This window comes from Sorex fumeus, unplaced genomic scaffold, assembly GCF_029834395.1.
Source record: "Sorex fumeus unplaced genomic scaffold, SorFum_2.1 ptg000086l, whole genome shotgun sequence".
In the NCBI taxonomy this organism is placed as follows: domain Eukaryota; kingdom Metazoa; phylum Chordata; class Mammalia; order Eulipotyphla; family Soricidae; genus Sorex; species Sorex fumeus.
Window position 1 is genome coordinate 13,848,807 of NW_026606143.1, and position 25,647 is coordinate 13,874,453.

Below are 25,647 nucleotides of genomic sequence, written 5' to 3' on the forward strand. Positions count from 1 at the left end.
GTACTCTCTCAGGCTCCAGTAGTCAGATTTGAAAAAGGAGATGCCTGAGCTCTAGAGCATAGAAAGTCCTCACTTGTTCAAGGTCACAAATAGGTCTTGGGAAAATGCTACCTTAATCAAGTAAAGCAACATAAGGAAATCAGGTATCAAATAATATAATCTCCTTAAACTTTTTTCCCTAATTAACTTTATATGAATGACTTTCAACAAAACTATATCACAGGAGAACCTGCCACAAATACCAGTAACCTGTTTATTGTTTTCCATGAGAGCCATTGTTGCTTTGGGTGCATTAAACAAATTGATCTCTGCAGAGACATCAAGCACAAAAATTCCAGGTAAAGGCTGAAAATTCTGGGGTCTTCTCAGTGTAGGCATGGGTTGCACCACTTCTTTACACTCCTCTCACCTCCCCCCTCCTCCTCCCCCATACTTCCAGAAGCCCCACACACATCCAACAGCTGCTGCCATGTAACTTATCTGCCCAGTTCTACAGATCCTGGAGTTTCTGTAGTGTGTAGCCACATACTAGAAGGCCTTATCACACCTCCAAATTCCACAATACTGACATCCCAGTAGGAGCGCACCAATTTCAATGGGAAAGTAATGTAAAGCCAACTAAACTCAATAAATAAAAATGGTAACAACAAAAGGCTCAACCAGCAACAATCAGCTTAGTATACGCTCAGATAAGGAATTAATGATCCCATGGTGAGATATAAACATTTTCACAAATTTTCTTTCACTTAAGTTTTATTTCTAATAATTCCATTAGCTATTTATCTGTAATAAGTAATATATTAACTTAGTTTGTATTTCCCAAAGTGGCAGACTTGGGGAATGATTGGGAAAATGGAGACAATGGTGGCGAGAAAGCCACTCTGGAGGTGGGATTGGGGTTGGAACATTGACTGCCTATAACAACTGGATTATGAACAACTTTATCAACGGTAGTGTTTAAATAAAGTAAAAAAATCTATGTTTTTAAAGATATTACTTTACATATTTCTCTTTTTAACATTTTACAAGGCGGTAGAATACAAATATTCCTCACTGCCAAATATGAAGGAATCTACACTTAATTAACTTACCATCTGTGTGCCATAGAAGAAAAACGAACATTCGAGAAAAGTGAAACAGATTTAGATGATTTGAAGGCGAGGCGGCAGGTGAGTGGAGAATTGATCCCACTCGGAGAGCCCTCAATAAGTGAACCACTGGGAAATCTCACGGAAATGGGGCGAAGCTCTTCACCATCAGGACCTTTTACTTTGGGAACGAAGACTCTTATAGATGTATTTCTGTTTAAAGAAACAAAACTATCTCAAAGGACATGAAAGCAACACAATTAAAATGTTTACTTCTTGAATCATTAGAAAAACGAACACTTCAAATGATATACCCATGATCAAAGCTATTTATGTATAAATTTTTCCATTCACAATATAAAATTAATAATAAAATGAGCATTATGAAAATTATACACATAATATTAAAATAGTATGAGTAATTTAAGCAAGAGCCACAATAATATGACAAAAAATATGAATTTTGCTAAGCACTAAAAAGTTATACCTGACAACACTATATAACATTAGACAATGTTTCTTGATAAAACATAATTTGTAACTCAATATAATTCAAGCCATTTCTTTTTCCATTTTGAACAACAGACGTTGGTATATAGTTATGAGATAGGATCTTGGAGAAGTAGGGAAGCCTAAAGTTCTGGAGCTAATTTTAAAGAACTACAGGACTTCAAAAAGCGGCATTTAGAACAAGACTCGTAATAATACCAGGTCCATTTCCAGGCCAAATGTTAGAAATTAAAGGTCTTACGTCTATGTTTTTCAATCATTTTAAGCTATTCTCAACATTACAGGTGGAACTTGTTTTCAGGAATCTCAGTACATAATTGGAAGAAATGAAATTAAACTAGAGAAGTTCTGAGGCAGGCACTATCTAGAAATTTATTAAAATAATGTTCATACTAGGTAATTCATCTTGGTGCATTAATCCTTACAACTTAGATAATTTCATATACCAACAGATAGTCTAATTTCTACATATCTATAGATAGGTATATATTTATAAAGTAAAAAATTTACTATGTTTTCTGTTTTATATATAACACATAACAATATACAGTCTTCTTAGACTTTTAATATTAATATTCTGTTTCCAAGATCCTAAGTTTTCAATTTAGCTAAAGTTTATCCAGTACACAGCTATAGAATATTCATATATATTGCAAAATATTTATTCATTCACCTATTACATGATGCTTGTGTAGTTTCCAGATACTGAAATTTTGAATAATGCAACAACAAATAATTTCAAACACAAATGTAGAACACCTGTGCAGTAGTTTTTCTTACAAATATTGTAAAGTGCAATGGATGGGCTGTGAAATATGTAGATGGAACACTTCCCATTGATTTTATCCCATGCAGGTCCATAGGTTGTCACTGTAACTAGTTATCTGACTTAATGTTTTCCTTCTAGAACAGGCAAAATGCTAATAGCAGTGCTCAATTTAATTTCCACATTTAAGAAAAGGTCAATTTTACTTTCAATTTATTAATCCTCTTCTATGAAATACCTATTGATTTTTAAATGTTTGTTTTTAATTAGATTTATAAAATCGAATCACAGTGAGATACATGGTTTCAAAGTTGCTCAGGACTGGATTTCAGTCATCAATATTACACCACCAGTCCCTTCACCATTGCACATTTCACACCACCAATGTCCCTTGCTGATGTTTTTTGCCAGCATTCCTACTGAGTTATTTGATATTTTTCTGATTAATTTTTATCAAGGGCTGGAGCAATAGCACAGCGGTAGGGCGTTTGCCTTGCATGCAGCCGGCCCGGCTGAGCCAGGTTCGATTCCTCTGCCCCTCTCGGAAAGCCATGCAAACTACCGAGAGTATCTCGCCTGTACATCAAAGCCTGGCAAGCTACCCGTGACGTATTCAATATGACAAACACAGTAACAACAAGTCTCACAATGGAGACGTTACTGGGCCCGCTCGAGCAAATCGATGAACAACGGGAGGACAGTGACAGTGACAATTTTTTTTTTTTGATTTCACTGATCTTTATTCATTTAATTCCCTTGTCACTGTTTTTAACTCTAATTTTTTTTCCCCTTTATTTTATTTTATTTTTTTTAAAGTTGTAGATTTACAATTTTTTGTGCTTTGGTTTCAATTATACAATGATCAGATACCCATCCCTCCACCAGTGCCCATTTTCCACCACCATGGATAATATCCCTCCCACCCCCATCCCCCCATCCCCCCTGTCTCTGTGGCAGGGCAATCCTCTGTGTTCTCTCTCTCCTTTTGGGTGTTGTGGTCTGCAAAAGAGGCATTGAGTGGCAAACATGTTCAGTCCATAGTCTACTTTCGACATGCATCTCCCCTCCTGGGAGGATCCTCCAAACATCCTTTATTTGGTGCTCCCTTCTCTATCTGAACAGCCCTTTCCTCTAGGATACCCGGCTGGCCTCTAAGTTATGGAGTAATCCTCCTGGTGCTGATCTCAGCTATTCTTGGGTATTAATCTCATACTTTGTTACTTTATATCCCCCAGATGAATGCAATATTTCTATGTCTATCCCTCTCTTTCTGACTCATTTCGCTTAGCATGATACTTTCCATATTGTACCACTTGTATGTAAATTTCATGACTTCATCTTTTCTAAGAGCTACATAGTACTCCATTGTGTAGATGTACCAAAGTTTCTTTAACCAGTCATCTGTTCTTGGGCATTCAGGTTTCTTCCAGTTTCTGGCTATTGTAAAGAGTGCTGCAATGAACAAACAAGTGCAGATGGACAGTGACAATTTTTATGAACCATTATTTTATTGTTGGCACGACTTTAGATCTTGTTTAAGAACTCTTTCTTGGTCTCTTTGGCCTGCATCTGCCTGTGATGTGTACTCTCTTATCCTATGGCTTCTTTGACTCTCAGATGCCAGAGATGTTTACTCGGGCTTTCTTACTTTAGGGCATATTTCCCCACTCAAGGGAAATGACCCACGCATCTCTGTTTGCAATGTGTACTTTGCTTTTTCTCTCCTCAGAGAAGCCCATTTTATCTCTTGAGCTCATATCTCTATTTCTCTCCATCCTGCCCTTTAATTTTCTAATTAAACTTATTTTATTAAAAAAACGTAAAAAGAGAGAGAATTTTTCACTACTCACAGGCATTGTTTTTTAACATATTGTTTTTCACATTCAAATGTTGAATGTACTTGTAATGGATTTTTGTAATTGTGTGACTCAGAAACAGAATTTTACATGGTATATTGTTTCAGCACCATTATTAGCTATTAAGCTCCTTTCACCAAAGACCTACCTTGAATAGGCCAAAGAGATAGTAGAGGTGTTAAGGCACTTGCCTTGCATGCAGCTAAAGCAGATTTTATCACTGACACAGAATATGGTCCCCAAAGTATCACCAGAAGTGACCCCTGACATACATAATTAGATATTGTCAAACTACTCTCAAAAAACCCACCTTTGTCATATTTTCTATATAATTCATGGTTCTCCTAAGATTTATATTATGCTTTGAAATACAGTATTTAATTATATGAATATTTGAATGTAATGTTTTGAATCATCTATTAATATTTTATTTACTTCAAACTAAAATAATTTTTAGGTCACAGTGTATTGATCACTTATCACTTTACTTCCCGTTATTCATCAATTTTCACGAATGGGCACCAGTAACGTCTCCATTTGCACTTGTCGCATGCTAGTTTAGCCCAGTGGCGTCTGTTCCTTCTAGGAACACAAAGAGCCTCAAACCGATCATTCAGAGTCTTGATGAAGAAGTCTGACCGTCTGGTAGGTGAGTGGCCATGTGGTCTTTTGACGTCCTGAGGAATCCAATCGGTTATGACTCTAGTCCAGCAGTCGTCTCCAAATCTCATTACGTGTCCAGCCCATTAGATTTTTGACGCCTTGGCAAACGAGACAGCGTCCCTGATTTCTGATCATCGACGGAAGTCTGAACTCTGGATTCTTTCTCTAATTTGAGTGAAACGTGATACCCCAAGTAAAGCTCTCTCAATTCCTCTTTGGGAGACCCAAACAGCATTCTCATCCTGTTTTCATAGGCCCCAGATCTCTGAGGCGTATGTTAATGCAGGAAGAACAGTGGAATTGAAGAGATGTTCACGGAGTCAGAGGATCTTCGTCCTCTTAGCTATTTCTTCGATGCTCTGAAGGTATTCCAAGCCACTCTCTTCCTCCTGCGCAACTCAGGTACCAGGTCATATGTCATGTTAACTTCTTGACCGAGGTACACATAACTGTTACATTCGGAGACGGTCGTTCCGTTGAGCAGGGATGGAGCGTCACGAACGAGGCTGTTTCTCATAAACATTGTCTTTGTGAGATTCAGCTGAAGTCTGACCTTTCCACACTCACAGTCGAAGTTGGCCAGCATTTGTGCTGCTTGGCTAAAGGTTTGGTGCTATTAGAACAATGTCATCAGCAAGGCGGAGGTGGTGTAGTTGCCAAACATCTATCTTCACCCCCATTCCTTCCCATTCCAGTCATCGCATGACGTTCTCGAGGATGGGGCTGAAGAGTTTCGGTGAAATGGTATCACCCTGCCAAACCCCGCTCTTGATATCGATGATCACTTCTTTGTAGAATGGGGAGATCCTGGTAGTGAATCCTGTAGGATAACACTCTTTTGTCCTTCCTCAGGTAGCTTAGGTTTGTCAGGTCACACCCATCTAAGAACACTGAACTTGTATTGTAAGCAATGTCCTTTCTGTGTGGACACAGGAAGACAGTTAATATTATGCTTTGTAACTTGGGAGTTGATTGACTCCGAATAATATTTACTCCTGGGCATCTGATTTCTTGACTCAGTTGCCCTTAGTTCCTAGCACCCCAAAAGCAGGGTCCAGACGAGGGACTGAATGGACCCAGGGCAAGCAGTGAGCTACCCTGGCATCGAAATGGGCCAGGCCAAAGAGCCACGATACTCAACTATAAGTTGAGGGCATGATCATGGACAAATGCTGTCATGATCCAAAAGTAAGAACCAACGAGACTAGGACCCTGCTGGAGCTAGGAAGATTAACCTGGCCTGAGGACTGCGAAATGTATAGTGAGATGTTCTCAGGAAGAACCAAACTAAATTTATATCTCTTACTGTGCTCATACAGAATGACATTGCTAGAAATATTAGAAGTAGATTTATTACAACTATTTAAGTAGATTACTAACTGAAGGAAGAACACACCCTTGTTGGGATCCCACCCTTGGGTGGATCTCCTAGTAATCTGAAGTAATCTCTGTAGATGAGATTTTATCCTTGAGTTAATCTCCTGGAGGAGTGGTCTTACCTCTCTTTGTTGATTCGTCAGTATTCAACCCACCTTTATGTCACCGCCTTAGTGACTGCTATATAAACTAAGACATAAGCTCGGAAAAGGGGTCAGAAGTGAGAGAGCTCGGGCTCCAGAGATCCAGAGTCAGAGCCAGAAGGAGAGAGCTTCCAAGACTGGGGCCCAGGAGAGAAGGAGGCAGAGAAAGACAGGAGTGAAGAGGATTGGAATAAACTACTATTGATATAGACCGGCCTGGCCCCCGTTTTTTCTTCCGTCTGCCCTTGGTCAACAGCCGTTCTGATCCAGGCCACACACAGTGGCTCAAGAGCACCGAACGCAGGCGGTGAAACAGTGCCGTCCAGTGAGCCCGTGAACATACAACCTTCGGCGTGATAAGATTTTACAGAATCCATAATACAGTTCACGGAGGATCCTGATGTATTGAGTTTGAATGTCCTGATTGGCTAGGGCTTCAATGACCACTTCCATCTCAACAGAATCAAAGGCCTTCTTCAAATCAATGAATGTTAGAGAGAGCGGCATCTTGAACTCCCAAGAAACCTCAATGAGCTTGGTTATCGTGTGGATATGGTCGATGGTGCTGAAACATTTGTGGAACCCGGTTTGCTTACATGGTTGTCTTTCATCTAGTGTTCTGCCAATCCTGTTCAGGATGACTGAGTCAACAACTTGTAGATGACAGACAGTAGGCAGATCGGGTGATAGTTGCCAATGTCGTGGAGGATCTGTCCCATCTTATACAGTAGTACAGTCCTGCTAGTTTTCCATTGGGACAGAACCTTGCATTCAGTCAGGTAGCGTGTGAAAAGCCAAGCCAGTGTATTGATGAGTACTGACGGCATGTTCTTCAGGTGTTCAGGTCTGCCCTTGTCTGGGCCGGGTGCTGTTCGTTACTTTCCTGACAAAATGGCATGTCAGATTTCGGAAGGGAGAATATTGGGAACGACATATCCATCCTGTGGAATTTGGTATGTGGGCAGGTGGTCATGGCTATCAAAGAGATCTGAGTAGAAGTCATGGATAATCTTCTCCATTGCCCTTCTGGGAGATGTGATAGATCCATCAGGACTTCGGAGGGCAGTCCTCTTGGTCTTGTAGTTGGCGAAAGACAGGAGGGCATTACAAATACATTTCCCAGCTTCTGCCGTATCTACCAGCACTTCTGCTCTTCTCTCTTTGAGGTCTTCCTTGATCGCATCTCTGCACTGCTTTGCAAGCTCGGACATTCACTTGCAGTTGCCTGTGGCATGCGCCAAACCACGTTGGCGAATAAGTTCTACAGTTTTAGAAGACAGGCGTTTTTTTTTTTGTAGCTATCTCTCTCTTGGCATTCCTCGCATAATCATGAAAGTGCTGAACCAGTCAATCATTTTCCTCGTCAATGTTGTCAACAATGGCATCTTCCCATATTGCAGCAACAGTGACAAAGAGCTCCCGGTTGGTGGTCGTTCTGGGAGTTCTCTTCTTAAACTTTGCAGCCCTTTCTCCCCGCTCTGTGAAGCAGAATTTTGCACAAAGGAGACAGTGGTCCAATACCATTTGGAATTTTGGGACAACAGCGACATCGATCAGGAAAAACCGTTTATTGATTGAATGTTGGTGCGTAGACAACAATGATAGAAACTGCCGGCAGTGAGCCACATCTATTCAAATGTAAACATCTGATTTGGATTGTTAGGCATTCGAATAAATCAATGCTCATGTCCAAGTTTGTGTTGACAAGGACACTGACGCCTCCGACACTTCTTTTATCGCATATTCCGAGGAACAATTCTTCTCCAGTGTTGAAAACGGCATGATGAGATTGGTGCCTTCTTGTCTCGATCAGACCAATGATGTTGTACTTGATCTTTCGCGCTTGTACCATCAGGTCCTCGGTGGATGCATCTGATGCTAGCGTACGTGCATTGAAAGTATAGACGCTCATTTTTGTCTTCCTTCATTTTGGCAGCCTAGTTCAGCCTTGAGATTTCATTGGCCTCTCCTTTCTCATCCTTCTCAATGCTGCCATATTGGTGACGTGTTCAGGGTCAGGGGAATGAGACACATTTTAATTACTGGTTTTGGCATATCGAGTACACAACGGATAGCTTGCGAGGCTCTGCCGTGCTGGCGGGATATTCTTGGTAGCTTGCCAGGCTCTCCGAGACGGATAGATGCTTTTGGGGCGGCCTCTATTTGCCCTTGTAGGTGCTCCCATGGTTCCAACCATACTTGAACCTTATCAAATATGGTACGGCAATTCTGGAGATAGGTATTTAGAGTCTTATCATCCAGCCGCGTGGTCCGGAAAGTGTCCTGGATCATGGCAGCGGCTGGGTAGTAGAGGTAGTGGAGGTAGTGGAGGTCTGCTGGTGAGGTATTTATCTGGCAATGGTAGAGGTTGGGTGGGTCTTCAGTGCTCAATCCAATCCCTGAGTCTCTGGTGGTTGGTGGAAGCAGACAGGGCAGGGTAGGGTGGGGCTCCTGATTTTAATCCCTTTGTCACCTGTGGTTGGTGGGAGCAAGCAGAGAATCTCTGTTCTCCAGTCCACTGAGCCTGGAGTCCAAGGTCTCAGAGTTCCGATTATCTTGTTCTGTGGGGCTTCCGTCATGTGTGAGTCTTGGCCAGAGCGTCAGGAAAGCATCCTGGCGTGTGGCGGCAGCTGGGTAGTGGAGGTAGTGGAGCAACTGTGTATTAACTCCTTAAAAACTGTTAAAAGTTTGAGAGCCTGAGCATCAGGGTAGGGTACTTGCTTGCACAGAGCAAACCCAGGTTTAATCACTGGCACACCTTATAGTACCCTGACTCTGCCAGGAGTTACACCTAAATGCAGTGATAGGAATAAGCTCCGAACACCAGCAAGTGTGGTCCAAAATGGTCCCCAAAAATAAAATTTAAAAACTTAAGTTATATTAACTATAACTTTTCTAAATATTCCTGTATAGTTGAGAAAAAGGTATAATCTCTAACAACAAAAAAAAGTATTCGACATGGGCTTACAAGTAACTTTCCTCAAGATAGTGAAAGCCATATATAACAAACCTATGGCAAGCATTCTCCTCAATAGGGAAAAACTAAGGGCCTTCCCTCTAAGATCAGGGACAAGACAGGAATGCCCACTATCACCACTTCTGTTCAATATAGTACTAGAAGTACTTGCAATAGCAATTAGGCAAGAAAAATATATTAAGGGCATCCAGATAGTAAAGGAAGAAATCAAGCTCTCACTATTCACAAATGATATGATACTATATCTTGAGAATCCTGAAGCCTCTACCAAGAAATCCTAGAAACAATAGATTTGTAAAGTAAAGTCGCAGGCTATAAAATCAATACACAAAAATCCATGGCCTTCCTATATGTGAATAATGGGACAGAGGAAAGAGACATGAAAAAAGCAATTCCATTCACAATCGTGCCCCAGAAAATGAAGTACCTCGTAATCAGCCTAAGGAGGTAAAAGACCTCTACAATGAAAAATACAAAATGCTACTCCACAAAATAAAAGAGGACATAAGGAAATGGAAACATACCGCTGCTCATGGATAGAAAGAATTAACTCTGTCAAAATGGCAATACTCCCCAAGTCACTATACAAAGTCAATGCGATCCGTATAAGGATACCCATGAAATTCTTCAAAGAAATGGATCAAGCACTCCTAAAATTCATTTGGAAACCAAACGCTCATGAATAGCTAAAGCAATTCTTGGGGAAAAGACAATGGGAGACATCACCCTCCCCAACCTCAAACTCTACTACAAAACAGTAACAATTAAAACAGCATGGTACTATAACAAAGGCAGAGCTAGAGACCAATGGGACAAGGTGGAATATCCCTACACACAACTCCAAATGTATGAACATCTAATCTTTGATAAGGGAGCAAGAAATGTGAAGTGGAACAAGAAAAGCCTCTTTATCAAATGGTGCTGGCATAACTGGATAACCATATACAAAAAAATGGGCTTAGACCTCGACTTAACACCATGCACAAAAGTCAGATCAAAATAGATTAAAGACCTCAACATCAGACCAGAATACAGAAGATACACTGAAGACAAGGTGGGCAAAACCCTCCACAATATTGAGGCTAACAGTATCTCCAAAGATGACATTCCACTGACCAACCAAGTGGAAACAGAGATAAACAAATGAGACTATATTAAACTAAGAAGTTTCTGAACCTCAAAAGGTACAGTTACCAAAATACAAAGACAATCTACAGAACAGGAATGGATATTCACCCAATATACATCCAATAAGGGGTTGATATCAAGGATATCAAAAAAGCACCGGTTGAACTCCACAAGAAGAAAACATCAAACCCCATCAAAAATGGGGTGATGAAATGAACAGAAACTTTGTCAAGAAGAAATCCAAATGGCAAAAAGGCACATGAGAAAATGCTCTTCATCACTAATCATCAGGGAAATGCAGATAAAAACAACAATGAGATATCTCATACCACAGAGATTGTCCTACATCCAAAAGAACAAAAGCAACCAGTGTTGGCACGAATGTGGTGAGAAAGAGACTCTCCTTCACTGATCGTGGGAATGCCACCTGGTTCAGCCCTTTTGGAAAATAGTTATGTACTATTCTCAAAAAATTAGAAATTGAGCTCCCATTTGACCCAGCAATACCACTCCTGGGAATATTTCCCAGAAAGGCAAAAAAGTATAGTGGAAGTGACATCTGCACTTGTTTGTTCATTGCAACACTGTTTACAATAGCCAGAATCTGGAAAAAATCCGAGTGCCCAAGAACAGATGACTGGTTAAAGAAACTTTGGTACATCTACACAATGGAATACTATGCAGCTGTTAGAAATGATGAAGTCATGAAATTTGCAAACAAGTGGTTCTACATGGAAAGTATCATGCTAAGTGAAATGAGCCAGAAAGAGAGGAACAGACATAGAAAGACTGCACTCATCTGGGGAATATAAAGTAACAGAATGGGAGATGAACATCCAAAAATAGTTGAGATAAGTACCAAGAGGTCTGTTCAATGGCTTGGAAGCTGGCAGCACATGCTGGGGGAAAAGGCAGCTCAGATAGAAAAGGGAACACCAAGTTTGGAGGACTCGCTTGGGATGCAATATGTGTGCTGGGATGCAATATGTGTGCTGAAAGTAGACTATAGACCGAACACGATGACCACTCAACACCTCTATTGCAAACCACAACACCCTAAAGGAAAGAGAGAGCAAAAGGGAATGGGGGAGGGGGGCGGGAAGGCTACTGGATTCATTGGTGGTAGAGAATGGCACTGCTAGAGGGATGGATACTTGATCATTGTATAACTGAAACCCAAGCACGAAATTTTGTAAGTCTACAACTGTAACTCATGGGGTTTCATTAATTAAAAAAAGAAAATTATTCTACAATGCTGTCACTGTCACTGTCCCCCCGTTGTTCTTCAAGTTGCTCGAGTGGGTCCAGTAATGTCTCCGTTGTGACAATTGTTAGTTTGTTTGGCATATTGAATATGTCACGGGTAGCGTAGCTTTCCATGCGGGCAAGATACTCTCTGTAGCTTGCCGGGCTCTCCAAGAGGGGTGGAGGAATTGAACTTGGGTTGGCCATGTTGGCTACTTGCAAGGCAAACGCCCTACCAGCTGTGCTATTGTTCCAGATCATTCTACAATGCTATTTTTAATATTTTTAATAATATCAGTATAAAATAATTTTATAAATATAATTTTGAAACCTTTATCTATACAAATGTTATCATCCATATCATTAGTAATTAGATATGCATTAAGATATTTTATAGGAGGAATGGACTAGTTGATTTTTTTTAGTTCATTTTGGAAGTTATGTTTTAAGACTAATCTAATAGAAAATGTAATTTTAGATGTTTGAGAGTATTCAGGTAAACTGCATAATCATTTTATGACTTCCCATATTAGAAATATCTACCTCTTGAAGATTATCTCACATAAAATCAATACTGCTATGCAGCTTTCTTTTGGTTACACTGGTATATATTTTGCCACTGTTTTACTCAACTACAAGTGTTTTTGCTCCATAGAGGGCATGAAGCAATGTATGCAGACATTTTTTTTTGTCACAGTGGAGGAAAAAGCATGATGCTAAACATCCTACCATGTACAGGATAGTTTTAAATAAAGGTCTAATTGTCTCCCATAAATTTCAACAGTTGTGTAGTGGATAAACCGTACCTTATTTCAATCTTTATTTGTCCTCATGCTTCATCTAGACTTCTCTTAATATAGAGTTGGATGCTGTTCTTAATCTCTGACATTGTTTTTTGTTTTGTACGGACCACATCCAGCGGTGCTCAGTAGGCAAGGGGCCTGGAGTCTCTGACAGAAACTTACCAAGGTTGTGGTCTGGTGTTAGGGATCTATCTAAAGCACATACTTGTCAAGTGCTCTACCACTTCTGCTGTCTACTTGGCACCTGATACTAACTTTCAACCCGTCTGAGTAATATGCACACATTCTTGTGTTACTCTATTTAGAAATTTTTTGCCACTATTTTTGTTTTAGCTTTATCTTTCTTTTAAAAGTTTGCTTCTCATTTCTTCTAAAGGTAGCTGAGGTTTTGTTATTGTTCATAAATATATAATGGCTATAAATGTGTGGATCCCCTTAATATTTCTTTCATGTTTGACTTTGGAATACACCAAGGAGTGCTCAGGGCTTACTCCTGGCTCTCTACTCAGGGATCACTCCTCTCACTAACTGAGGGGACCATAAGTAATGTCAGGGATTGAACTCAGGTTGACTATTTACAATCAAATGTCTTACGAGCTGTACTAATTCTCTGGTCCTTAAAATTTCTAAAAGTATTAGTTGGTTCATTTTAAAACATATGTAACTATCTTACTTCACAAAAAAACAAAACACAAACACATATTTCTCTCCTTCCTTCACTTTAATTTTCTGAATAAACTTATTTTACTAAAAAAGTAAAAGAGAGAATTTTTCTCTACTTACAGGCATTAATTTTTTTTAATATTTTGCTTTTCACATTGAACTTTTAATCTACTTGTAGATTGTATAATGTCTGTAAGTAATAGGCAGCAAATTTGAAAGTCAGGGACTTGTTACTGTGGAAAGGATTCACAAATATGGTATCACTTGATAATTACATTATATTATATGGAAATAGTGACTTTCCATATGTAATCAAATTCCCTAATCAACTGTATTTGAAAGAAGGGAGATTATCATGGAATAAGGGAAGATAATCCCCCTACATTATTAAAGGATTAGACCTAAAAGGCTGTTTAGGGGACAAAGGCAACAAATAGCATAGTTTTTTAGCTTTAAGTGAGAAAGCATATGCTGTGGAAAGGAAATATAGAGCCAGGACTTCAGGGTGATCTTCTAAATGTTAAACGTGACCCTAGCCAACATCCGGCACAAAAATGGTGTCTGTAACCATTAATTCTGCCAACAACCAGAGATCTTGGGAAGACTACTCTTATATTCCACTATCTTGATTTACACTTTTTGAGACATGACAGGGCTAAACTCACCCAAAATCTTCACCCAATAAAGCTGAGATTCACGAAGATGATCAATTCATGCTTTAAGGTACTACGCTTTTGATAATGGGTGCACTGCAGTAGAAAACTAATACACTTAAAGTTTAAGCTTCTTTCTTATGTTACGGAGACATACCAGAAAATTTTATAAAAAAAAAGTTAATGACTGTTAGATCACTAGTTGGATTTTTAATATTTATAATTTAAATCACAATTAAATATTTGAATAGTTTTTTCTAAATACAGAAGCAAATCACACATTACTTATAACTTGTAACAAATGAAAAAGTACATAAAATGTGATAAATCCCAATTAAATATTTACTTGAAATGGTTTTTAGGTGAAATGATGATGTCCAGTCCAATTCTTACATCCAAAGGAACAGGAGTGAAAAATACATGAGGAGGATCAAATGATAGCTTGGGTGATTTTACTTCTCCAATCATTCTTAACGTCCGATAGCAAACTGGATTATCATTTAAAAGTACAGGAATATCAACAATGTATTCTTTATCACAAGCTATTGGAAAAACAAAAAGTAAAGCACTTTAGATGAGTTCACACATACATTTAAAAAAACACCAGATTTATATAGCTTAAGTCTTACTAAATATTAAAATGTACTATGAAATTACAGCTCAGTGGAGCAGAATATATCACCTAGAAAGTAGATTTATCCTCACAAAGAACTTAATGAGATATTGTTTAAAACGAGTCTTTTAAAGTACACCATGTCTGGAAATAGAATGTCCTTAAAGTGGATATTCATTATTATGAGGGAGATACATATAACTTGGATAAAGAGAACAACATGACTTCTTTGTATCATTTTCTGTGCATTAAATGGGGACTGCTCACCCTTTATAATACATGCAGCTTGAGAAAAGGTCAAATCATTCCCATAAGGATCCCATGGGGACTACAGAGATGTAGGTGTGCTGAGAAGAGAACCTGCTCTTTTTTAAATCTAGGAGAGTGGTCAAACTGGCTGATTTCACCAGACAGATGGAATTAGGAAGTTCTCTTGTGACAGCTCAGAGTGAAGAAAGGCTATTTGCATTGTGGAAAAAGGCTCAATGGGAGAAGCTGCAGGCTATTTCTGGACCGGGATCCATCATAGCAAGTTTACAATACACTTTGAGACCCATCTCCCCAAGCAGAGTGTTTCATAGGGACAAAAAAGTAATTTGGAAAGTAGGAACTCAAATTGATACCTTAGAATGCACAAAACAGGGCACTGAAGTGGCTAATAGGGGACTATGGGTATAAACAGAACAGAAGATGAGTTTTCTGTGTGAAACTCTAGGATATGGGAAATTGTTCCCCTAACAAAAAACCGCAAGGGTGTGTGATATTTCCCTGGGTAAAACAGTTTAGGTCTTAGAATACAATAGGTTGAAAATTGGTTGCGAGGTACAGCCCGCCCCCAAGGGCCTGGGACCCTCTCTGGGCATGTGCAGCTAGATCCATCTCCTAGAAAGCCGGTTTTCTCCCCTGATCTGCACGGACGGGCACGGAGGCCCAGCTCTGGGCAACAAAGCTGAACGGCTCCAATTCCAACCAGGTACAGCCCGCCCCCAAGGGCCTAGGACCCTCTCTGGGCATGTGCAGCTAGATCCATCTCCTAGAAAGCCGATTTTCTCCCCTGATCTGCGTGGGATGGGCACGGAGGCCCAGCTCTGGGCAACAAAGCTGAACGGCTCCTCATTCCAACTAGGAGACGTTCCCAACTCCTCGCCCAGTGCCAGGGACTCTTTCCGGAGAAATATTTTCCCACTACGTATGCCATAGGAACCATAAGCTACCTTCTTAGATGGAAACTTATCTAGTTTAGCTCAGCCACTAGAAAAACAGCAGCCAATAACTCATAAGCCTATCTTAACTCACACTGCATATCTAGCAGAATAGTAACAGTGAACGTGAAGGACTAAACCACACCTCTCACAATGGTAAAGCAACGCAAAAGCCCACCAAACTTTCTTATTGAATAGTCTAGCCCAGATGACACCAACAGTACTGTAGTGTTAGACAACCTCTCTGACAAGGAATTCAGAAGAGAGCTACTTAGGATGCTTAGGAAACTAAAAGAAACAATGGAAAGCAATGCCAATAGAAGACAAGAGGATCTGAAGGCAGAAAAAAGGAAAATGCAATCGGAAATGTCAGACCTGAAAAATCTCGTAGGCGAATTGAAAAACTCAGTGGAAGGCCTCAGCAGCAGAGTAAGAGCTGCTGAGAACAGAATCAGTGAGCTCGAAGATGAAGTTCAGACACTCTCCAGAAAAGAGCAGAAAATGGAAAAGAGACTCACAATTCAGGAACAGATGGCAAGAGAAGATCGTGATGAAGCCAAGAGGGGTAACAAAAGAATTATTGGAGTCCCAGAGGTACAGGAAGAAAACCTTGATGAAGAAGAAACTGTCAAAGACATCATTGCTACAACGTTTCCAGAGCTGAAGAAAACTTGTGACCACATTCAGGAGGCCCCAAGGGTACCAGCTAGAAGAAATCCGAATAAAAATACCCCAAGACACATTCTGATCAAAATGACCAAAACCTTAGATAGAGACAAAAATTCTGAAAGCAGCAAGATCGAAGAAAGAACTCTCTTACAAAAGAGCATCCCTAAAATTCACAGCTGATTTTTCTGATGAAACCCTCATGGCCCGAAAACAGTGGTGGGACATAGTGAAAAAACTCAATGAAATAAATGCCTCCCCAAAAATACTTTACCCAGAGAGAATCTCATTCATAATAGAAGGAAAAACACACAGTTTCACAAACAAACAACAGCTCAGGAACTTCATAGACTCAAAACCATGGTTACAAGAACAACTAAATGGGCTACTTTAAGGCAAGAAAGGCCCCTCAAATACACCAAATTTCAACAGAACAATGGGACAATATCCCATAACAATAATCTCTCTCAATGTCCGTGGGCTAAACGTACCAATTAAAAGACATAAAGTGGCAGAATAGATTAGAAAATTGAACCCAACATTCTGCTGCCTGCAAAAAACACATCCCAATAGTCAAAGCAAACACAGGCTCAGAGTCAAAGGCTGGAAAACAATCCTAAAGGCAAACAGCTCCCATAAAAAAGCTGGGGCCATCCTAATATCAGACCACATCGATTTCAGAGTGAAGAAGGTCATAAGAGACAGTGAAGGCCATTTCTTATTGATCAAAGGATCTGTACAACAGGAAGAACTTACAGTAATAAATGTATATGCACCTAATGAGAGACCAGCAAAGTACATAAAACAACTACTCATAGATTTGGAAAAAGACATCAATAGCAACACAATATTAGTGGGAGACTTCAACACCACTTTGTCACCTCTTGATAGATCAACCAGACTAAAGCTTAGCAAAGACATACTTCATCAGAGGGAAACAATGGAAGAAAGGGACTTAGTAGATATATACAGGACACTTCATCCACAAAAAGCTGAATACACATTCTTCTCAAGTGTACATGGAACATTCTCCAAGACAGACGACATGCTGAGTCACAAAACATGCCTCCATAAAATTAAGAAGATAGAGATTGTATCAATAATCTTCTCAGACCATAATGCGCTGAAATTAGAAGTAAATCACAAACAAAAACAGAAAACTAAATCAAACACCTGGAAATTAAACAGCGCACTATTGAACAACGAGTGGATTAGACAGGAAATCAAAGAGGAAGTCAAAAGATTCCTAGAAACGAATGAAAATGAGAACACGAGTTACCAAAACTTATGGGACACAGCAAAAGCTGTGTTAAGAGGAAAGTTTATAGTTCTACAAGCATTCCTCAGGAAGGAGGAGCAAGCACACATAAGTAACCTAACCTCACAGCTTAAGAGCTCGGAGAAGGACCAAAAAAAGGAGCACAACCCAAACAGGAGAAAGGAAATAATAAAACTCAGAGCAGAGATTAACGAGATGGAAACCCAAAAAACAATCCAAAAAATCAATGAAACCAAGAGCTGGTTCTTCGAGAAAATTAACAAGATCGATAAGCCTCTAGCAAAACTCACAAAGAAAGAGAGAGAGAAAACCCTAATAAACCGAATCAGAAATGAAAAGGGGGTCATTACAACAGAAACTACAGAAATTCAAAGGATCCTCAGGGAGTACCTTGAGAGGCTTTATGCCACGGAACATCAAAACTTCGAGGAAATGGATAAATTCCTAGACTCCTACAGACTCCCAAGGCTGAACCAAGAAGACCTGGAATACCTGAACAGACCTATCACCATCAAGGAAATTGAAATGGTAATAAAAAGTCTCCCCAAGCACAAAAGTCCTGGCCTGGATGGATTCACTAGTGAATTCTTCCAAATCTTTAAAGAGGACTTACTCCCAATCCTCTTTAAGATTTTCCACGAAATTGAAATATCAAAAACACTTCCGAACAGTTTCTACAAAGCAAATATCACACTGATACCAAAAGCAGACAGAGATACCACAAAGAAAGGGAATTACAGACCGATATCCTTGATGAACACAGATGCAAAGATCCTCAACAAATTACTAGCAAATAGAATCAAACTATTCATCAAAAAGATCATACACCATGACCAAGTAGGATTCATCCCAGGGATGAAAGGATGGTTTAACATTCAGAAATCAATCAACATAATCCATCATATCAACAACAGAAAAGATAAAAAGCATATGATTATATCAATAGATGCAGAGAAAGCATTTGACAAGATCCAGCACCCCTTTATGATGAAAACCCTAGCCAAAATGGATATAGAGGGGACCTTCCTCAACATAATTAAAGCCATCTACCGCAAGCATCATCCTCAATGGGGAAAAACTGAGAGCCTTCCCTCTAAGATCAGGGACGAGACAAGGATGCCCACTATCTCCACTGCTGTTCAATATAGTACTGGAAGTACTTGCAATAGCAATTAGGCAAGAAAAAGATATTAAGGGCATTCAGGTAGGAAAGGAAGAAATCAAGCTCTCACTATTCGCAGATGATATGATACTATACTTAGAGAACCCAATAACCTCAACCAAAAAACTCCTAGAAACAATAGACTCGTATAGTAAAGTTGCAGGCTATAAAATCAATACCCAAAAGTCCATGGCTTTCCTATATGCAAACAGTGAGAGAGAAGAAAGCTACATGAAAAAAACAATCCCTTTCACAATTGTGCCCCAAAAAATCAAGTACCTAGGAATCAGCTTAACTAAAGGAAATAAAGGACCTGTACAAAGGAAACTACAAAACGCTACTTCAGGAAATAAAAGAGGACATGAGGAAATGGAAAGATATCCCCTGCTCATGGCTCGGTAGACTTAACATTGTCAAAATGGCAATACTACCGAAAGCATTGTATAAATTCAATGCAATCCCTATAAAGATACCCATGACATTCTTCAAAGAAATGGAGCAAACACTCCTGAAATTTATATGGAACAATAAACCCCCACGAATAGCTAAAGCAATTCTTGGGGAAAAGAAAATGGGAGGAATCAACCTCCCGATCTTCAAACTGTACTAAAAAGCAGTAATAATTAAAACAGCATGGTACTGGAACAAAGGCAGAACTGCAGACCAATGGAACAGGGTTGAATACACTGACATCTCCCCTCAATGATATGATCATCTAATCTTTGATAAAGGAGCAAGTAATGTGAAGTGGAGTAAAGAAAGCCTCTTTAACAAATTGTACTGGCATCACTGGACGGCTACATGCAAGAAAAATGGGCTCAGAACTCTGCCTAACACCATGTACACATCACTGGACGGCTACATGCAAGAAAAATGGGCTCAGAACTCTGCCTAACACCATGTACAAAAGTAAGATCAAAATGGATTAAAGACCTCAACATCAGACCAGAAACCATAAGGTACATTGAAGACAAAGTTGGCAAAACCCTCCATGACATTGAGGCTAATGGTATCTTTAAAGATGCCACGCCACTGGCCGAGCAAGTGAAAACAGAGATAGATAAATGGGACTATCTTAAACTAAGAAGCTTCTGCACCTCCAAAGAAACAGTGACCAAAATACAAAGACAGTCTACAGAATGGGAAAGGATATTCGCCGAATACACATCTGACAAGGGGTTGATATCCAGGATATACAAAATACTGGTTAAACTTCACAAGAAGAAAACATCCAACCCCATCAAAAAATGGGGCAATGAAATGAACAGAAACTTTCTCAAAGAAGAAATCCGAATGGCAACAAAGCACATGAGAAAATGCTCTACATCATTAACCATTAGGGAGATGCAGATTAAAACCACAATGAGATACCATCTCACACCTCAGAGACTGGCCCACATTCAAAAGAACAAAAGCAACTGATGCTGGCCAGATGTGGCGAGAAAGGGACACTCCTTCACTGTTGGTGGGAATGTCGACTGGTTCAGCCCTTCTGGAAAACAGTATGGACAATTCTCAAAAAATTAGAAATTGAGCTCCCATTTGACCCAGCAATACCACTCCTGGGAATATATTCCAGAGAGGCAAAAATGTATAGTCAAACTGACATCTGCATTTGTTTGTTCATTGCAGCACTTTTTACAATGGCCAGAATCTGGAAGAAACCTGAATGCCCAAGAACAGATGACTGGTTAAAGAAACTTTGGTACATCTACACAATGGAGTACTATGTAGCTCTTAGAAAAGAGGAAGTCATGAAATTTACATACAAGTGGTACAACATGGAAAGTATCATGCTAAGCGAAATGAGTCAGAAAGAGAGGGATAGACATAGAAAGACTGCATTCATTTTGGGGATATAAAGTAACAAAATATGAGATTAATACCCAAGAATAGCTGAGATCAGCACCAGGAGGATTACTCCATAACTTTGAGGCCAGCTGGGTATTCTAGGGGAAAGGGCAGTTCAGGTAGAGAAGGGAGAACCAAATAAAGGGTGTTTGGAGGATCCTCCCAGGAGGGGAGATGCATGTCAAAAGTAGACTATGGACTGAACATGTTTGCCACTCAATGCCTCTTTTGCAGACCACAACACCCAAAACGAGAGAGAGAACACAGGGGATTGCCCTGCCACAGAGGCAGGGGGGGATGGGGGCATGGGGGTGGGGGGGATATTATCCATGGTGGTGGAAAATGGGCACTAGTGGAGGGATGCATATCTGATCATTTTATAATCGAAACCCAAGCACAAAAAAATAGTAAATCTACAACTGTACCTCATGGTGTTTCACTAATAAAAAAAATACAAAATTAAAAAAAAAGAAAAGAAAATCGGTTGCATCCAGTAAAGAATAGAACATACAACAAATAGATGAAGCTATAAATGTGAGTACAGCCAGGAAAGCATAATAAAATAGTTTACTATCTTTTAGACCTTGTGGTCAACAAGGGCAAAAATTGCATAGGAAACTGTCAGGACTTTACTATATACTTTATGTTATAAGGGTGCCTTCTGATTGGCTCTGATCTTCAAGTACCTATTGAATGTTGATTTGCTTACTCTCTTGAATGTTTCTTTCAACTTAAACAAAGGCTTACCAGTTGGGTGTCCAAGTCAGGGAAGCAATATGTTACTGAATATATGGCTAGCCAGGGGGACCACTGAGAGATGCCCAGGGGAGCTTAAAGCTTGAGTGTTTGTTTGGATCCTTAAATTTATGTTTGTATCTTTCTCTGAATCCAGTCCATACTGGTCTGAGGCTGTAGAACCAGTTTGGCAGGATTCACAACATAAAGCCAAGTTCAAAAGTTGACATTTCTAAACACTGAGCAGAGTAACAAATCCATTAACTTGACCAGACCCATCAATTCTCTTTGTACTGAAGGAGGAGACCTCAGTCTTCCCTTGCCATTTAAAGGAAGTCACAGTTTTCTCTCTCCAGATGTTCCATCTCTCCCCCATCAAGATGACACACATTCCATCCACAAGGTTGTCTCAGCATTTACAGTGCTTCGCCATAAAACTCTGCCCTGACTGGCGGGGAAACTGAGATAACTGGCAACTAGACCTGGAAGATTTGTTTCCTCTTGCTAGTGAAGAAGGAAGCCACAGTTTCCCCTTGCCACCTTTCCCCCATTGACCTGACACACACATTTCATCCCCAAAGTCTTGGTCCAGTGGCTCTAGAGATTTCCAGGACCATAAAATTCTGTCCTGAAGCCTAGGCTGACAGGGTACCTAAGATAAGGGGCAAAAATGCCCAGAAAGGTTTAGACCAGCTAGACATCCCTGTGATTTATGGCACCTTTTGTAAACACTTGTCAACTGATAAGGGATGCCAGGAGTCCTTATAAAGGCCTTCCCAGAACTCTGTTAGTCCTATACTAAGTTGCTTCCCACATGGGGAGCTTCTTTTCTTTTCTCTTCTACTTTCCAATAAGCTTTTCTACTTTCCAACTCTGAGCATCTTTATTATTCAATATTTTCATTTTTGAAAATATTGAAGAACCTGGGAATCGCGAATGAACATAGAGACTTGCCGCCACCATTTCTGCCTCACCTGCATCAGTACTGTCTTGTCTTTGTCTATTACTTGTTCAAATAATCGAGAATACTTGGAAAAAAGAAGTGAGTGAAGAAAGAAGAGTATAAGGATTACCTACTAATAATAACAGGGGACTACTGGAAATGCTAGTGATGTAGGCAGGATAGGGAAGGCAATGACAAAAGCAGACCTTGCATAGAACAGGAAAAAACAGGAACTGAGGCCTGATAAGACTCTCACCTATCCACAGCAACAGACCCTGAGAAGCTTCTGCAGAAACAAAAGGCAAGGAAAGAAATTTCAAAGAAGACCACCACCACTTTCAAACCACCCTGGTAACCTTCTTAGCAATAGACTTTTACTTAGGAAGAAGCCCCACTTTGGGGCAGGTTGGAGAAACCCTTTAAAAGCCACCTTGAACAAAGAGAGGGCACATATGCTGCCTGAGCCCATGTGCTGCTTGTACCCACGTGGCTGAACCCATGTGGTGCCTGAGCACATGTGTCGCCCACATCTCCTCTCTTGGAGATGTGTACTTTCATGCTTTCACTTCTAATGCTGGGTTGTGGAGAAGCTGGGTTCTCTCTTGAGAGTGATACTCTCCATTCTCCCTCTCTCTCTCCCACTTTCTCTCCCTCCTTCCCTTCAAAACCTCCAAATAAAAACTGTAATTTCACTGCTCGTCTACTCCTGAAATTTCTTTCTGTGAGGTAAGCCAAAACTGAGTAACACTGGGTCCTGGGTGGCAAAGGCAGATCGGGAGAAAGTGACCAACTTTCTCCTCCCCACTTCACGTGAGCCACCCGTGTGGCCTACCAACATCACTAGGAAAATATGGCAGATTGTTTCTCTGCCTTTAACTGATATTATGAGTGATCTCAGAATTTGCTATTTAAAATGATAAAAATATAGGATCAACAAGTTGCAGAAGACTCTCCAGGACACCAGCATGTATGGCTGATTCGACCAAGGCAACCCAGAAGAGAGCAGGTGAACCCAGTGTTCGCCCAAACAGAGCCCCAGCAACCGAAAGCTCCCACACTCCACAACTGCCACCATCTGTGGTCAGACTCCATTGCTCAGGATGAGATTCATAAAGAAATTAATCTGCTGAAAAAAACTCAGGTATGCCAGTTATGTGACCGAAATCTCCTGGTTTTAGCAGTCGAGATGGGCTACCACCCCCATCTCCCTGTACTTTCAGAAGCCCTGACAATCATGCCCATGAACCACCACAGCTGCCATGTAAGCTCATTTATCACCATGATTCAGAGACTTATAAATAAATCTTGAAAGAGATTGAAAAAATGTATAGGTAAGGATGGTTTCATTAGTCAAAATATGTTATAAAATTATTTTGTGAATAAAGTAAATAGATCATTTCAAATTATAAGATTTATTGAGAGTGAATGGACGATTTCAGGGCTACATATATATTTCTGTTCTTATGAGCAATGAGATTTCTTATGGTAACTCAGATTACTTGATATGACTTAAAAATTATACATTTTTTTTCTTTTTTGGTCACACCCGGTGATGCACAGGCGTTACTCCTGGCTCATGCACTCAGGAATTACTCCTGGCAATGCTCGGGGGACCATATAAGATGCTGGGAATCAAACCCAAGTTGGCTGCATGCAAGGCAAACACTCTACCCACTGTGCTATCACTCCAGCCCAAAAAATTATACATACTTTTAAGCCCATATGTGTCTTCTTTCTCATCTGAGATGTAAATTATACTAGGGTATTGTGGGTATGTTTAATTTTTAAGAATTAGGGTAGAATCTGGCAGAGGGAATGCATAGGTTTGATTCTGAGGTCAGCCACATTAAAAAAAGTCAAGTAGAAATATTTCCTCTGTTCATCGAGATTTCCAGCTCATTTTACCCGGATATGAATGTTCATAGGGACATTCAGAACCTTTACATAGAAATAAGACTGGTAGCTTTAGATGAGATAGTTTTTGAGTTATTTCTTTTGGTATCATAAACAGCGGAAACTGTAAAGATACCACAGAAATAATGTAATCTAATTATTATTATAAAATAAAATTAAGTTTGCACAAACTCTAAGATATTTTATATCATTTAAGTGCAGTTTACTGAGATAATAAACCGGAACATTTTTTAAAATCTATTAATCCCAGTATCCTATATTGTTTAACAATATATAAATTATGTAATATATAAATTATGTAATCCCATACTAACAGAAGTAGCAACACAATAATTTAATGTAACATTGTGAAGTATGAGTATTACAGAGAGAGAGAGTTCAAAAAACTCTAAAACTTGAAAGTGCTAACAGGAAAACTGTTGTCGTGGACGTGGCTGAATAGGAGATAGCAGACCCCTCCTCTCAAGCATAACCACAAATCGTCTATAAAACAAAGGGAAACCTCACCAGTTTATAGCCGAGTTTCACTCAGAGACATATATCTCTGGACCTGAATGTTGGTGGCTACAGTTAAGAGAATTAGAGAAATAGGGACAGGTAACTTGGCCATACCAGTCACCAGCCCTGTTGAGCTGGAACAGCACAGAGAGACATTTAGTTTCTATAATTTGAGTGAATTTCTAAGACTGGAGTGAAATTCTGAGTGGACGGAAGAAACTGAGGACTAGGAGCAAATCCCTGGTGCTTTAGGTTGGTCACACATTTGACTTGAGACCAATTACCAATTACCACCCTGTGAATCTGAGAATTTTAGACCAAGGTCAGAAAATAGAGATCAGGAATGCAAACTTTGTGCAGAGACTTGTAGGCAGACTGGCAGTGTGGAAATGTGCCTCTCCACTGCCCTCACCATCACAGCTAAGATGACTGAGGTTTTCTGCCCCTAATTCACTTCTCAGTCCCCACTATGGTAATGTAATAAAAACGGAAGTTCCAACATTAAAAATATGAGACACCTAAGGGAAATCAAAAGACAGCAGGCAGGCAACCAAGACGTAAAAACAAAACATCAGCCAGAAGTCATTTAAAAAACAGCGATAGGGAAATTCATAAAGTAAATGGAAAAATCTCCAGGCACAGCACTGGAGGATGTAACAGATAAAGTAGAACAGGGCTGAGAAGAGGGTAAGGGTTCACGCTTTCGACGTGGAAGCACCAGCTTTGATCCTGGGCACCACAAGGTCCCTTGAGTACCACCATACTCCCCAGAAAAAGAAAGTAGAAGAGCAATCATACGAAGTTTAGTGAAATGAGAATATCGCAAATCTCAATTTAACACAGAAACGTATGGTTTTTATATTATAAAAGAGATACAAAATCAGAAAAAAATTCTTCCCAAGAGATTTAACA

The 25,647-nt window shown here is 39.8% G+C and overlaps 1 protein-coding gene across 1 annotated transcript in view; it reads right to left on the bottom strand.

Annotated features, from left to right (window-relative positions):
• Positions 1-25,647, bottom strand: part of CFAP47 (cilia and flagella associated protein 47) — a 606,917-nt gene that overhangs the window by 430,683 nt on the left and 150,587 nt on the right. Inside the window, exons 25-26 of the mRNA XM_056131098.1 lie at positions 14,219-14,414; positions 1,092-1,301 (exon numbers count right to left, since the gene is read on the bottom strand). Coding sequence (XP_055987073.1) covers positions 1,092-1,301; positions 14,219-14,414 — 406 coding nt within the window. The remainder of the gene's footprint in view (positions 1-1,091; positions 1,302-14,218; positions 14,415-25,647) is intronic.